We start from the raw sequence: 17,665 nt of genomic DNA on the forward strand, positions 1-17,665 counted from the left end.
GATGTAAGCATAAATACCATAAAAAAGGAATTCACCTCCTTTTCTATTTCTTTCTCATATATCAGCCCCACACCTGTTTCCAGTGTTCAGAAAGCCAATGCTCCAACGTTTCCCAAATCTTCAAGCTAAAACTCTCAAGAGGTGTTGATCTTTTTCCTTAATAAGAATGTGGTAAAATCAGATTGTTTGGCTTCTATTTGAATTCTGGATTTCAACTTTCTCTGTTCATTGTGGAAAGGAGAGACCCATGTCACTGCAGTCTGCCCAGTGGCATGCATACTGGACCCTATTTTTTCAATGAACCATAAAATAGCACTGGATAGTATGTCATTGGTTCTTCCCATTTCCAATAAATACAAGCACTAACATGTAGCATGTCATTGCATTTCACTGCTTACATGCCTTCCTCTTTTGCTAGACTGTGCGATAGTTAAAGACAGAGAATATATTTTCATTGCTCTCTAAGTCTGTTTCATCTAGCATAACACATGGCACATCATAGGTGTTCAATATTTATTCCATCAAAAGTAATCTAGACATTCTTGCAATGGAACATATCTACTATGTTTTAAATTCAAGTATTCTCTTTTGAGTTTTATTTCGGATTTGCCTTTTATTTTAAAGGCAGGCAAAAAGAGCAATCCAAACTCATTTCTCTGTGTTAAGCTAACATGGACATTTAAAAAAAAATAATACGACACTATGATTTTCACTAAACTAGGAAAGGTTATTTTGAAGCACTGGGACTTTAGATATTTGAAGTAGTAATTACTTCCTCCATAAATGTTACCTTTAGAGTCAAATACTGCTTTCCTGTTGCAGTTCAACTTTTTTACTTAAAGGAAAATGTCTTTTATTCACAATTTACCGTACTATACTTCTATATGTGGTAATTCTTCTTTTCATTTGTTTTTGTAGCATTGCAAAGTCCACTAAACATCATAATAATGACAGTAGCTTACACTTTTTCAGTTTTTTTTTCTGTGCCAAGGATTTTACCAAGCACTTGACATACCCACACAAAACTTATCATATGTGTGAAATTATATACCTATCTCTACCCTTTAATCTATCCACCTATCTGTTTATGTACTATCTATCCATCCATCCATTCATCCATTAATTTTCCCATTGGTAAGCCTTGTAGTCCAGAGAAGGCAATGGCACCCCACTCCAGTACTCTTGCCTGGAAAATCCCATGGATGGAAGAGCCTGGTAGGCTGCAGTCCATGGGGTCGCTAAGAGTCGGACACGACTGAGCAACTTCACTTTCACTTTTCACTTTCATGCATTGGAGAAGGAAATGGCAACCCACTCCAGTGTTCTTGCCTGGAGAATCCCAGGGACGGGGGAGCCTGGTGGGCTCCCGTCTTTGGGGTCGCACAGAGTCGGACACAACTGAAGTGACGTAGCAGCAGCAGCAGCAAGCCTTGTAGTCAAAATAATAATACAGGGAAAATCATGTGAAGGTTTTCATTCTTATTTCTTTAAAGTTCTGAGTATCCAGCAACAAAATTTAATACCATATTTTGCATAATTTTAGAACAATGACCCATTTTAGGAAAGTACCTGTATAATCATCTATAAAACAAAAAAAATGACATTTGTTGGGTTATAGTTAAACATTTCAAGTCACTACAACTAAGAATCCAAGAGTATTTCTTCTAAATTGAATAGATGAGATATCAACTCTTACATGATGATCATCAACACTTCACGCTGAAACTGTTATCCTATATAACTTACCATAGACTTGGGTTTGGTTCCAGAATTGGCCACTGGGGTGGAGGACTGTGGGTCAGTGGACTCAGTGTTAGAAGACAAATTTACTTGTGTCTGATTTATCGAAGTGGTATCTGTTCCACTCTCAGGTCCTGATTCCAGATCCTATTAAAAAATTAATTGATATGGAAGATATATCCACACTCTCTACATGCCTTTCTCCCTGCCTCCCACACATTTTCACCTCCTCCTCCTCCCAACACACACAGACACACCACATAATTATGACAACCAACACTGGCCTGTCACACATAACCATGCACTATTTTGTATTAATGATTGTACTCTTTAGAGGGTCTCACTTTAGAATGCAAATACTGAAAAGAGGTAATACACTCCTTTAGTAACTTAACAGCCAACTGTGCATTGGAAAGGGCAGTAGTGGTAGCTAGCTGCTGCTGCTGCTAAATCGCTTCAGTCGTGTCTGACTCTGTGCGACCCCATAGACGGCGGCCCACCAGTCTCCCCCGTCCCTGGGATTCTCCAGGCAAGAACACTGGAGTGGGTTGCCATTTCCTTCTCCAATGAATGAAAGGGAAAAGTGAAAGTGAAGTCGCTTTGTCGTGTCCGACTCTTCACAACCCCATGGTCTGCAGCCTACCAGGCTCCTCCGTCCATGGGATTTTCCAGGCAAGAGTACTGGAGTGGGGTGCCATTGCCTTCTCCAGGTAGCTAGCTAGGACACTGCAATAAGTCGGTAGATATTAATATAAGCCCACAGACAACCCTGGCTCATTGTGTGACCCTGAGTAACTCACTTCACATTTCTCATGCAATGGAGTTATGGGTGTCAAATGAAAAGATAGTTTTCATTTCTTCTCACCTCACTCTCTTCTATGTTCCCATTAAATCTCCATGGTGACACCTACCATCATGGCCTGGAATCATTTAGCTCAAGGGTATGTCTATCTAATGAACATTTTTCATTTTAAATGAAAGCTATTTAAGGGCAGAATTACACTTTGTCATATGTAATTCAATTCCCTCATTTGAAAATGAGTATAATAATTGCAGGCACTCATAGAGGCTTATGAAGATTAAGCCAGATAATGCAAATTTTATGCAACAAGCACATATTCAATTTCATTAAATGCTAGGCATTACTGTAAATAATGTTATTATTAATATCATTATGTTTTCTGAGCAACTAGTGCACAATACGTGGATAAGACATGCTGGTTCAATGAACGCAGTTACTCAGTAATCGCTCCAAAGGTTGCGCCTTTAATTTACTAAATGCTATCTGCATGTTATACAGTGGCCTGAGAACACAAGGAAAGGCAAGGATGAGGAGAATGCAAAGGATGGTGGGTGGGCGGGAAGTGAAGGCATACATCACTTTATAATTTTATCCCGAGAAAATTATGATTTAAATACCTTTGTGTCTACTCTTGCTACACCTCAGCTGTACCATGGCCCACATGCTTACATATCATCTGCCCTGTACCCCGACTCTCTGGTCTCATGTTCCACCATTCTCTTGTTTCTGTTTGCTTCCGTTATACTTGCTGTTTGTCAGTCCTTCTAGCACACCAAGGTGGTTCCTATAGCAACTATGCCCTTTCTAATCCCTTGCCCAAGTATTTCCCTTTGCCGGCCCTTGTCACTCAGCTCTCATTTTGAATATCACTTCTTCAGAGAAGCATCCTTTGACATTCCAAGCTCAAATAGTTTCTCCCCTTCAACCTCCATAGCATATCATTCTCTGTTTTACAATCTTATCACCTTGTTTATTTACCTTTTATCAATTTTATCCATTGACCATCTTTACCTATGTATGTATCATCTACCCACCTTTCATTCATTTCTATATCTAATCCTTTTATGTCTCCCTTTATTGGGAATTTATGTATCACCAGAGTAGGGGTTTCACCTGTCTTGTTCACTGATACATTCACCAGGCTTATAGTAGTACCTGGCATTTAGAATATGCTCATAAATATTGTTTTATGAAAGAATAACTAGACTGACAAACATTAATATTTAACCAAGAGCTTCCCTTGTGGCTCAGCTGGTAAAGAATCTGCCTGCAATGTGGGAGACCTGGGTTCAATCCCTGGGTTGGGAAGATCCCCTGGAGAAGGGAAGGCTACCCATTCCAGTATCCTGGCCTAAAGAATTCCATGGACTGTATAGTCCATGGGTTCGCAAAGAGTCAGACACAACTGAGCAATTTGCACTTTCAAGGAGGCACAGCATCTCTACATTAGAAACTATAAGACATTGATGAAAGAAACTGAGGAAAACACAAATAACTGGAAAGCCATCTCATGCTCCTGAATTGGAAAAAATAAAACTGTGAAAAATATCATGCTACCCAAAGTGATGTATAGATTCACTGCAATCCCTGTCAGAATGCCAATGACATTTTTCATAGAAAAGGAAAAAATAAAGCCTAAAATTTGGATGGAACCACAAAACACTGTGGATAGCCAAAGCAATCTTCAAAAATAATAACAAAGTTGGAGGCATCACATTCTCCTATTTCAAATTTTAGTACTATAGTAATCAAAACAGTATGGTACTGGCATAGAAACAGACACAGAGATCAATGGAAGAGCACAGAGAGCCTAGAAATAAAAGCAGGCATGCACAGTCAACTAACATTCGACAGTGGGGTTAAGAATACTCAATGGGGAAAAGCAGTCTTTTCAATAAGTGATGTTGGGAAAATCAGATATCCACATGCAAATAAATTAAATCGGACCCCTGTCTTATACCCTTCACAAAATTTAACTTCAAGTGAATTAAAGATGTAAATGTAAGATCTGAAACTGTAAAACTCCTATAAGAAAGCATAGAGAAAATGCTTCTTGACATTGGTCTTGGCAACAATTTTCTTGGGTATGACACCAAAAGCACAAGCAATAGAAGCAAAAGTAAACAGATGGGACTGTATCTAACTATACGGCTTCTGTACAGCAAAGGAAACAACAGAGGGAAGATGTAGCCTATAGGACTAGGAGGAAATATCTCAAACCTAATACTGGATAAGGGGTTAACATACAAAATATATAAGGAACTTATACAACTTACTAGCAAAAAACAAATCTGACTGAAAAATGAGCAGAGTGCCTGAGTAGACATTTTTCCAAAGACATACAAATAGGCAACAGGTACACGAAATGATGCTCAACGTCACTAATTATCAGGGAAATGCAAATTAAAACCACGGTGAGATATTACCTCACACCTGTCAGAACGGGTATCATAAAAAAGACAAGAGATAATGAGTGTTGATGAGAACGTGGAAAAAAAGGGAATTCTAGTACACTGTTGGTGGGAATATAATGAATATAGTTACTATGGAAAACAGTATGGAGGTTCCTCAAAAAGTTAAAAATAGAACTACATATAATCCAGCAATTCCATGTTTGGGTATACATCCAAAGGAAATGAAATCACTGTCTTGAAGACACATCTGCATCCTTCTGTTGTTATATTATTCACAAAAGCCAAGACATGGAAACAACCAAAGTGTCTATTGATGGATAAATGGATACAGAACATGTGAGATATACATATACAAATACACACACATACACACACACAATGGAATATTGTTTATCTACAGAAAAGAAGGAAATTCTGCCTCTTCTGACAACATTGCTGCTGCTGCTGCTAAGTCGCTTCAGTCGTGTCCGACTCTGTGCGACCCCATAGACGGCAGCCCACCAGGCTCCTCCATCCATGGGATTTTCCAGGCAGGAGTACTGGAGTGGGGTGCCACTGCCTTCTCCTCTGACAACATGGAAGGACCTAAAAAGCATTACGTGAAATGAAATAAGAGACACAAATACTGTATAAATCTCACTTATATGTGAAATCTAAAATAGGGCAAAAGAAAAACAAGGTAGAGGGGTGGTTGCCAGGGGCGGGGAGATGGGGAAAATGCGGACATGCTGGTCAGAGGGTACAAGTTTCCAGTTATAAAATGTTTAAGTTCTGGGGATCTAATCTTCACTTTCGTGACAGTATTAACATCACTCTATTATATACTTGAAAGTTTCTAAGAGATTAGATATTAAGTGTTCTCACCACATACATACACACAGGCACACAATTGTAATTACACTAGTTGATGGATGTGTTAACTAACCTTATTTGGTTATTATTTTGCAATTAAAAACTGTAACAAATCATTACATCATACACCTTAAATGTTGTTATACGTCAACTATATCTCAATAAAGCTCCAAATAGAAATTTAAAAAGTGGAAAACAAAGAAGGTGTATAAAATACATACAAAAGAATAATAAATGTGAAACAGAATACAACAGTCTTTAAGTATGCGTGTGTGTATATAACCCTAACCAAATTTCTCATTCCTGAGTGATTTCAGATTAAGGGCTACATATTCTTTTTTTTTTGCATGGAAAAGACATTTTACATTTTACCATAAGAGAAAAATAATGTATTAAAATTTCATATTGAATCAACATTAAATGGATAATCATAAGTAATTTATAAATATCAAATGCATAATCTTAAGTAGCAGGTAGTTTTTAAGCCATTTCTATTTGACATTTATGTTTATCAAAAACCATTTGCATTACTTTTCCTTTCTGTTTATGAATTAATTAGGTAAATAAGAGGGTAACCTTGCACCTTTCTAACAATATAATAATTCTCAGGTAAAATAATAAATATTTTAAAAATCTATCACTCATTGTGCTTTTACCATTTATAGACAATACTGTACTGTTCCATGTTCACAAACTCTTTGGAAGATATTATTATCACCTGATGGATGATGAAGCCAAAGCTTAAAGCAAGTAACCTGACTAAATTCACAGTCTGTGGCGGACTGACATTAAAACTCAGATCTGTCCGACCCTCACTTGTCCAGCTCTATCAAGGCAGCCTTCATAAATGTTAGCTCTACCCTTATGAACCTATTTGCAGGGCAGGAAGAAAGACACAGACACGGAGCAGATGTGCGGACATGGTGGGGAGGTGGGTGGGATGAACTGGGAGACTGGGGTTGACATATATACACTACCATTCATAAGTGAGAGAGCCGGGGGAAGCTGCCGTGTAGCATAGGACCTCAGCTTGGTGCTTTGTGGTCACCTAAATGAGGAGGGCTGGGATGGCGTTTGGGAGGGAGGTCCAAGAGGGAGATATACAAGTGTACATATAGCTGATTCACTTTGTTGTACAGCAGAAACTATACTCCAATAAAAATACCCTTATTTTATTTTTAAAGCCATTCTTTAAGACCCCAGCTCATATTATTTTTTACCACTCCCTTTATTATAGAGAATCTGCCTGCAGTGTGGAATACCTGGGTTTGATCCCTGGGTTGGGAAGATCTCCTAGAGGAGGGTATGGCAACCCACTCCAGGATTCTTGCCTGGAGAATCCCCATGGAGAGAGGAGCCTGGCAGGCTACAGTCCACAGGGTTGCAAAGAGTCGGACACGACTGAATGACTAAGCACACAGCACATTATACGTAGAACTCACTCTAATCTTTTCTTATAAATAATTTCAAACTGAGGTCACTGTTTCATTGTATGTCTTCCCCTCCGTCCTAAACTGTAGATTCACAGTGGAGTATGAGGGTGTGTCAGAGGAGGCTTCTCCTCTGAATCTGGGACAGAGCTCCTTGATGGACAGTCAAGATCATAATCATCTGTTACAACCCACTTATTCCATGGCACAATTATCAAATGGAATGGAAATCGCATGTGGAAAAATTTTTGATGATGAGAGAATGTTAAAATTAGCTTTAAACACCAAGGAACAGAAATAAAGAAAAAGGGATGACTTAGAAAAACACAGAGACCAAAAAGAAATTTTGAGGGATTCAGGCTATGTCTTATTCATCTTTTGCCCAGTCTCTGGTGTGAGTGAAGACATGGGAGAAGGAAAATAAATTAACAAATACCAAATATGTAGTCTGTATCAGATCTTTTGGTGCATTTACATATTTTCTTTCATTAACTCCTCCCAACAAGCCATTAAGTAGGAAACAATCTCTCCTGCTTTTACGTGAACTTGAAGTTGAGAAATTAAATACTTTTCTTATCTTCTCAGACATTCAGTTGCAGAGCTGGCATGTGAACCCAAGCCTGCAGACTCTAAAGTTTATGTTTCTATTGTATTATTGGGCTTTTTTCAATTATCTGCTCAACTAAAAACTCAGAAACACATTTTTATTTACAGAATCAACCACTGCTCAGCGAGGATGGTGATGGTCCATGAGACAGTGCATGTGATATAAAATCCAGTTTACACTTGAAATGGAGGGAGAAGAAACAGATGTAGGCAAATCCTAATCATCGCCCACCTTAGCTCTTGTTTTGTATTGTCTTTACCTTTCAATGAAGAACCACATGTAGCAGGTAAGGGCTGTTCTGCTCTCTGAGCTGGAGACAATAATGTGGAGTTTTATTTAGCAGAAATCTGTGCTGTGCTTTTTTCCCCCTAAATACCTAGTACTGAGGAAAGGTTAATATAGAAGGAAAAGAAGAACCATTAAAGAGATAGGGAGAGATTAGCAATTCATAATAGAAAACTTTAAAAGAGAAAATGTATCCCACATGTACATTAATGGCAAAAAAGTACTGAGAAGCCTCTCCTATTGAAAACAGGGCTTTACATTTATTGAAAATGAAAATGAGCACAAAGTGAAATGGTGAAAATGAGCATGAAGCTTCTCTACACCTTTCACCTGTAAACAAGAGTAAAACACCCTTCTTGTTGGTCTTCAGGAGGCCACTTTGGTTGTGTTTCCTTCACGTGGATGCCTGTCCTACTGAAGTATGTGTGAGACACTATGGTACCAGGAGAGGAGTAAGTGATTCTGTCTGGGAAGACATACGGAGATTTAGGGAAGACTTCACTGTAAAGAAAACAACTGAGATGAATCCTGAAGGATAAGGAAAAATTATCCAGAAGGTTATAAACAAGAAGAAAAATGTCATTTCTACTGGCTTTCCAAGTCTAGACTGAAGTATTTAATGTCACATATTTTTCATTTTTAAATTAAAATTGTTTTTTACTCAAGGTATCAGATTCCCATAATAGTCAGCTATGAAAAGAAGTATGGGATAGTGGTTGAATGACGTGGCTCTTGTACATACAATTACTAACTTTTCTATTCTTTTTACTCTGAACAATGTTATAAGGAAGGAATGTGTTAGCATACGTAATGCACACTATATAATGCATTCATATATCCTAAGGTTAGCTACTAACTTAACTTGCTTATTTTCTGTGAAATATTCTGTACCACAGTCAGAATAAGTCTTGAATAACTTAATAATCAAGAGTAGAACTATACAAAATAATTTGATACAGAATAGTTCTATTTTGGTAGGTTCTCAAAAGGGGTCCATGGCTTAATTATAAGTAAATTCTACCATCACGTTTGCTAGATATACAAAAACTAAGCTATTTAATATGAACATAATATTAAATATGTGAAGTGTATAGACATTTTGGCATCTGTGTCTTCTAAATTTTATCTTGGGTGTTAGATTCTCAAAAGAGAGTCTATCTTATATGAAATTAATGCACAGTACAATATAGTTTTCATCTCTGTCCTATTCATTATGTTTCACTGAGTGAATTTTAGAGTGTTCTCCAGTTGATTTCAGGTAAATTCTTTCTTGTAATCTGCTGAGTTAGTTCAATCAGCATTCATTCCTCCATCCATCCATGTGCCTACCCATCCACCCATCTACTTGCCCACTCATCCACCCACTCATCCATCCATCCAATCACTCATCCATTCATCCACAGATATTTATTAACCATATTCTATATCCAGTGTAAACTTGTGGGATACTGGAAATAAAATACCAAACAAGATAAATAGAGCATCGCTAATGGTGTTTACAGCATATCAGAGAAGACTGACAATGAGGGAAACAACAGCAATGAAGAGAATTTGATCACTAGGAAACAAAGTAACTTCCCAAAGTGACCCTCTTTCCTGTCTAACAATAACCATTTTCTTTTGAATCACACACATCTCTTATGGACTCTGTGTGAAGCCTAGAATGATTTGAGTGATCTTTATGGAACACTAAGGGTCGCAAGGGGGTAGATTGGGCCATCCAAGATGTTTCATTCTCAAGAGGGCCTCTGTAGGTGCAGGGACACATTCACACGTGGGAAGCGGGAGGTGGGAAGCTCACAGGGACTTGCCGCCGCAGGCTGGTTGGTGTGCTGGACGGAGAGGAGCTGGAGCTGAGGGCATTCTCAATGTCCTGATCGAGCTGGTCCAGTTTCATGATCAGCAGCACCATCGAGTCTAGTCGTGCCCTATCCCGATCTTCTCTTATTTCCTGAGGAACAGAACATGCCGTTACTGAATCTGAAAGGCCATTTCTTGGAAAGAATAAAAAGTTCCCTGTTCTTCAATGGGACACAAAGGGCACAGTAATACGCAATCTTGTATTTAAGGGGCAGGAACGTTCTATTCTGTACCATCAGCGGACTCTTCACTGGGAAGATACCGCCCTCCTGCCAAGAAGGCATTTTTACAGGAATATTAAATACATATTTTCTAGAGCAAGGCACAATGAAAAAGAGGCTTAACATCAATGATACTGATACATTTATTATTTTCAGATTAATTATTCTTGGGAAAAGTTGTATATTTTCTTTTGTCAAATCAGTTATACACACAAATCATTTATAACATACTAATAATTGTTTTCAGGTTAGACATTTAAGGATGTACACAAGATAATATTTTTGGATGACTATTTCTGTGTATAGTAAAAAAAAACAGGAAAAGAATCAAACAAGGCAGAAATTTTTGTTTGTTTTGTTTTTTGCATGAGGCCACTTACTTACTGCTTTTTCAAGCTATGTTATTGCCAATATTCATTTTCTTTTTTTAATTTTATTTTTCTTTTTAATATAAATTTATTTAATTGGAGGCTAATTACTTTACAATATTATAGTGCTTAATAAGCCAATATCATTTTCAACCTTCTTTCACACACTTTTGGAAAAAAAAATCCTCTACAATCACATGAATTGTGGTTACTTACTTTGAATTCTCTATAACATAAACATATTATTTATGGAAATACTTTTTCTTATAAAAATAGTTAAGTTTCTCACTGACCATACAGAGTTATTTGCACATGACTGTTTACTATTCTTGTGTGTTCAAGTCATTAGTATTAGGAAACTTTAAAATGTTCTGTAAAGTGCAAAGTATCAGGGTTGGGCAGAACAAGGGTTGCTGCTGCTGCTGCTAAGTCACTTCAGTCGTGGCCGACTCTGTGCGACCCCATAGACGGCAGCCCACCAGGCTCCCCCGTCCCTGGGATTCTCCAGGCAAGAACACTGGAGTGGGTTGCCATTTCCTTCTCCAATGCATGAAAGTGAAAAGTGAAAGTGAAGTCGCTCAGTCGTGTGCGACTCTTAGCGACCCCATGGACTGCAGCCTACCAGGCTCCTCCATCCATGGGATTTTCCAGGCAAGAGTACTGGAGTGGGATGCCATTGCCTTCTCCGAGAACAAGGGTTAATGAAATAAAAACAAAACAAAATATGAAAGCACTGTAAGTTTCCTTAGAAGCAAGATCTACTGAGAGGTGTCATGGACTCAGGACCAGCCCTTTTCAGGTAAATTGTCATTTGTGACTCATGTTGCCATGTTCTCATCTGTCTAAGATATTTACCTGGGTGAAATCAGCTTTGAAAGGGCCATCAGCAGTGACCTCAAAGGCAAACTCTACTGTGATGAAAGCCGGAAGAGTGGGTACAAGGGAGTGGTTGGGAGGTTTTGCTAAGGGGATGGATGAGTAGTGGCGTGAATGAGGTGACTGCTTGAATCAGATCTTTGATTTTGTTTTTGGACTTTTTCTTTTAATCACCCTTAATTCCGTAATCACCATTAGGGCAGACCCCAAAGAACAAGGACTAGGGTAATTGCATGGAGTCATCTAATGCCATAGGGGTCTCTGTACTTCAAACAGGTAAAGTAGACTGTTAATATTAACAAAAACTATTTTTCACAAGTCAAATAATTGGTTTATTAGATGAAGTTGGTCAAAAAATCATTAGTTCAGCTACCATTAAGAAATTATTTGGGTAAGCTGAACCTGTGCTTGGTTGAACGTTTAATGTCAAACTGAAAGACTGAGTCCTACTTCCATAAAGTCATTAATTTTGAGAATACATTAAGAATTTTTCTGAGTTATGTTAATTCCCTCAGAGTACTATAGTGTAATTATTTCTTCCGTTTCCTGCCATCATCTGTGTTGTCTAAAACATTTAATAAGGCTCTGACAGAGAATTACAGAACTTTTGTGATCATAAAGTTTCATTGTGCTTAAGAAGGGCCAGGATATTTGCAAACAGACCTGAACGTTACGCTATATCATATTCCTCAATGCTACAGAACTTTGTTATATATTTTTAAAATGTTATTTATAGTAAAACCCTGCTTATACTTTAAAATAGAGTCCCAGAAATATTAAAAAAATTAATTCTCTTCTAAATAATACAGAAAATGGAAGAAACTGCCTGAATAGAAGATTCTTTGCTTATATAATTTCCTTCTCATTTAAACCAAACTTGTGTTTGGCAAGGTAACGTTCTTTGCATATCTCTATGTTCACGTACGCTTTTGTGTGATTGTCTTTCATTCACCAGTCATAACATCCTCAAGCATAAAGATGAGGTTTTACCACCAGGCAGACACAGAGTCAAGTTTTACACTGTATATGCAACACTTTACAAGAATAAAAATATTAATGAAATCAATAGGAGCCAGTGAAATAACATTTCCCGGAGTGTTAGAAAATATGTCTTGATATTTTTCCAGCTACTCAGTTAACGTTGGATAAAACAGTATACCCTGAAGCTATCCTACCTATCAACAGTAGACTTAGAAACAATTTGTATTAACTGGATGCTGAGATTGTGCTTTAAAAACTTTTTCAAGGCTATGGGATGAGCATCGAATTATTTTAAATGACCTGCCAAAAGAATAAAATCAAGCAGCCTTGGTCTAAGATATTTGTTTAGAGAAATAAACTTATTGCATTTCCCTTTCATTCATGGAGGCTTCCTTGTTTATCACCTATTACAACGTTCAGCCTGAAACGTAAGGTACACAGACTAGCATCAAAGATTACACATTAAACATCACAAAATAGAGTTGGCTACAAATCAGATGCTTTGGATACATCTTCTGTCCTTGTTGTTAAAGCTCAAGTATGAATATTTTGCAAAGTTCTAACTTTTCATATGTCCATGGCTAAACTCCAGCAAATAGCTCATGTCTGAAAACAAAGCTGTGTGTTTGCAGATTCTGGCAAGGTTGAACTCTACAGCAGAGCTTTCATTTCATGCTGTCACTACAGGCCAGGGGAAGAGGAACTTCTTAATGAGCGAGGCAGCCTTAGTTCTATGCATTTCAGTAACTTAATCCCCTTAAATCAAAGCCAAGATGTGAAATTTTCTCCCCTCCCATGTTCCCTGCAGTCACAACTGCTCTGTGAAAGGGAACAAAACGTTCATCAGTGAATAAGAGAGAGAAAATCTCTGCTGTCTTCAGTATTATAGTCAACATGAGAAGACATAAGGAAAGGAAAAAAATGCATATACATATTTTCTGATAGGAACAAGGGTAAGAAGAAAATAGATAGGGTAATGAGGTATACAGTAACTGCAGGGGAAGTGTCCCATCTGGTGGAGTGTGGTCAGAGAAGAGCTTTCTGCCGAAGTAAGAGTAAACCATGATAGGGATGAAAAAAAAAAAAAAAATGAGGTAGAGGAGAGAAAGAGACAAAGATAGAAACGGAGAGAGAGAAAGAGAGAAATAAGGAAGGAAGGGGGGGTGCGAGCCGGGGAGGGAAGGGAGGAGGAGGAGAAGAGAGGGTAGTAGAAGCCGGAAATCAGTGTCCCATGCAGGGTGAAGAGTGGTATGAGAACGCTGGGGTGAGAACAAGTGTGGTGAATAAGAAGAAGTGAGAAAAGGTTAGGGAAGCCAGGGGAGGGAAAGCGAGTGGGAGAGTGAGTGGGTGCTAGGGCAAAATGAGGCTGACCATAAACAGGAGCCAAGCTGTATTCCGTTATGAAGGTCACTATAAGGAGGTCAATTTTATTCTTCGTGTAGTGGGGCCACGGGCAGGATATCAGCAAATGAGTGATTCAGTGATTTTCAACCTTTCAGAGTTCTTGCCACGTTTGACAACCAAACATTTTTGGAACCTCATCACATTGTATGTCCAGCAATGCCACACAATGAATACAGGTGCAACAGTTTAGTTTATCCTAAGGTGATTCTTCCAGTTCTAGCCATAGTCCTTTCTTCTGCTGAGGTCCCATGTTACCGTGATCAAGAGGAAATAATAGAAATTTTTATAATCAAGTCCTATTTATATAATCAAGTCCTATATTTTGAGATCAAAGTGAAAAAGAAGTAACTGTTTAGGGATCCTATTTCTTGGAAGTAGGGAGTGAGTGGGCAGTGATACGTCAGGAAATCTTTAGCAACTGGATCTCCAAATAAATAGAAAGCCCTAATTTGTAGTGTGTGCCGACTTTTCTGTGTAAATACATCCACGGCCAATTTCAAGCTCCCAGATAGACATTGCTGAGTGCAGTTTTGGGAGAGATGCACACAGTTGGCTCTTATGGTCTGTGGCGAGGTAATGCACAGCAGCTCCAACACACACACGAGGAGCGGGGACCAGTAGGACAGAGAATCATTCTTAGAATCTGACTTGAATGGAAATATTGACAATTAAACCAACAGCTGTAATGAAGGTGTAGTCAACATAATCATATATTGGAATAATGCATTTTATTTAGTTGATGCATTTACTCTCCCTGATATTTGCTTCCATTGCCCAGGTAGAGTTCAGTATATATTGTAGGTTTAAATTTAATGACCTTCTGGAAGGGTCTCTTTTTTCTCTGGTAGTGGCTCCTTTATCTACCTTCTTGGTATCATCCCTTATCTATGTTTGCAAAATTCCCTAAATGTATTATCACGAGCATATCTATTTGTATTTTTACTTAAGTAAGTCAAAATTCATTTCTTTAGGTTATTCATTACACCATTTGGATACTTCATTCAACACCTGAGACTTTTGAAACCTACAGGTCCAGGACAGTGGTATTGGTACCAATGTCCTAACTTTGCAGATGAAAAGTGATTCCAGCGAGTTTTAGGTCCAGGTCACATTTCTGTTGGTAAACTGACAGGCCCAGAGCTGGCTCTCCCTGTGCCTTGCCCTAGTCTCTTTCCACTTGGCCTTCTTTCCATGATTAGTTTAGTAATCATTTCCACATCATGCACACTCTCTTCCAACTCCCACACCCTGGTTTATATTCTTTCTAACATATAGAAACTATGTTTTGGAAGAACGCCAATGACCACAACTTATTACAAGATATCTTTGAAGCATCTGGCTCAATTCTTTATGCTTTTATTTAACAATCATTCAAGATATGTTTATTGACCATCTACTGCATGCACTGCGTTTCCTAGGAAGCTACTGCTTTCGTATTTTTACAGCATAAGTTTTAGAAATGCTGTTGCTGTTGTTCAGTTGCTAAGTCGTGTCTGACTCTTTGCAACCCCGTGGACTGCAGCATGCCAGACCTCCCTGTCCCTAACTATCTCCCTGAGTTTGCCCAAGGTCATGTTCATTGAGTTGGTGATGCCATCCAACCATCTCAACCTCTGGCATTTAGAAATGTTATGGAGACAGATTCTGCCTTTCTCTACCTTCCCAGTTTCTCCCTCCAGAACTAAACAGCCTAAGTAAAGCCTGTTCCACAAAACAGCCTTTCAAATATTTGAAAAACTATATTGCACCCATTTTCTTTTTCATGGTAAATCATTCTCAGTTCCTTTAATTATTTCTGTTATATTGTTTATATATATATATATGAAAACATAATTATAATGTTTTCAAATCCTTATTAGTTCTGTTTACTCTTCTCTGGATATGAGATAGTTCTATCAGTGACCCAACTAATGGCTGGTACCAAGGATTACATATATTACTTTACATGTTTTCTGACCATGAAGACAGAGAAGGCAAGTATTTCTCCATGTTCCGTATACCCTCTTTAACACAGCCTAAGAATTAAGTGCCTGTTGAGAACATGAACAGGCTATTCTTAATGGGATAGTCTCAATCTGCTTTTTTAATGAGAAGGATTTTTTTGGCTGTGCACTGACCTTGAGTCAACCATGTGATATATGTCTCTTTCTCCCAGTATGTGTCTGTGTCCTGCTAAGAACAGAAACATCCTGTTGTCTTGAGACTATAACCAGCTGTTGTCAAGGTATAGATAATGTACGTAGCTGCTGTGGAACAAATTTCCAGTTGTTTCTTTTTCAAACACAAGTCAGTGTATACTTAGGCAAATTACAAGAAAATCCTCCTTTCAATTTGATTTGTTGTCAAAACCTAAGATGGCCAAGCCACGCAGTGTTAATTGGGCAATTGGAAAGAGCTCCTTCTTTACTCCCTTGAGCTTCTTAGACCCTGGGCAGTGAAGTCACTTCGATCACAATGGTATCGGGGGAGATAAACAGAGATTTTAGGAGATCATTCTCTCCAGGGTCATAAACTGGAATCCACTGAATGGGAGCTTCTATGACCCCTCTTTCCTTCCCTCTGAGGAAGATAATTCTGACCCTCTCTCTTTCTCCAAAGGCTTTTTATTGAACAACATAGAACACAGCACACACACAGGGAGTGGGGATGATGTGTAAGTTATTGGACATTTCACAGACTGGGAAAACATGAGCTCCAGAGCAAAGGGCGCCTCCCTTAGAGCTGCACAGGCTCCGCTTTCCTTATGCCAAGCATTTGGAAGGGAACCAAAAAATTCAGTGAAATACCCGGATGCTTCCAAATAGAAGATATTTGGCTCAGCAAATTCAGCGCTGCCTGAATGTTCTGCTTGTCAATGAGTTGTGACATCCCATAGACAGGCATAATAAATTAAAGGCTAGGCCAGGAATAGAATTAAGACTTCCTGATTCACAAGCCAAGGTTCTGGCCTCTACACTGTCTTTGATTCCATACACATCTTACTGGCTATTCTGGGCTGCTAATACTCCTTGCTCACCCGTAAAAGAAAGAGACCTTTCAGCGAAAAGCTTGGCTCAACTCCACTCTGAATTATTTGATCTAAAGCCAGCTGGACTAGTATGAAATCTCATATTAGTGTTATAAATTTCATTTGACAATAAATTCCTCATTCTAGACTTTCCTTTCTTAACATAATATCCTGCTTGAAGAATCAGAAAGTGATTAAATCTTTGTTTCTTCAGAAGCAGTGAAGATTTTCATCTGAGTTGACTGGCAGAAGCTAAAAATAACGTAATTATTTTATGCCAGAATTTCTAGGCAAGTTCAATAAGTCAGCCTTAATTTTTATTCAGGTGCATTTTGAGATAAAATTTATGCAGACTGGTAATAAAGGTAAACATGCAATAAAAAAAACACAACTACTATCTCCCACTTGCCAGACATATTCTGTTTAAACACAAAATCTTTGTATGTTATCTTTAAGGAATAATAACATGCCAATATCATTTTAATATTAGATGACAGAGAGAGATAAATATTACCCTCATTTAAAGTTGCTACAAGGAATCTTTTAACTGATATGTACATTGTAGCATTATATTAAGTGTCTGTGTTTAGTTCAGTTCAGTCGCTCAGTTGTGTCCGACTCTTTGCGACCCCATGAACCACAGCACACCAAGCCTCCCTGTCCATCACCAACTGCTGGAGTCTACCCAAACCCATGTCCATTGAGTTGGTGATGCCATCCAACCATCTCATCCTCTGTTGTCCCCTTCTCCTCCTGCCTTCAATCTTTCCCAGCATCAGGGTCTTTTCAAATGAGTCAGCTCTTCACATCAAGTAGCC

At 38.4% G+C, this 17,665-nt stretch overlaps 1 protein-coding gene across 7 annotated transcripts in view; it reads right to left on the bottom strand.

Moving 5' to 3' along the window:
* Positions 1 to 17,665, bottom strand: part of DLC1 (DLC1 Rho GTPase activating protein) — a 445,122-nt gene that overhangs the window by 307,519 nt on the left and 119,938 nt on the right. For all 7 annotated transcript variants that reach the window (XR_825167.1, XR_825168.1, XM_010838831.1 and 4 more), the window contains exons 4-5: positions 9,932 to 10,081; positions 1,747 to 1,887 (exon numbers count right to left, since the gene is read on the bottom strand). Coding sequence is in view for 5 of the 7 variants with exons in the window: in XM_010838831.1 (XP_010837133.1) it covers positions 1,747 to 1,887; positions 9,932 to 10,081 (291 nt within the window). In the remaining 2 variants the exon portion in view is untranslated. The remainder of the gene's footprint in view (positions 1 to 1,746; positions 1,888 to 9,931; positions 10,082 to 17,665) is intronic.

This window comes from Bison bison, unplaced genomic scaffold, assembly GCF_000754665.1.
Source record: "Bison bison bison isolate TAMUID 2011002044 unplaced genomic scaffold, Bison_UMD1.0 scf7180017864105, whole genome shotgun sequence".
NCBI lineage: Eukaryota > Metazoa > Chordata > Mammalia > Artiodactyla > Bovidae > Bison > Bison bison.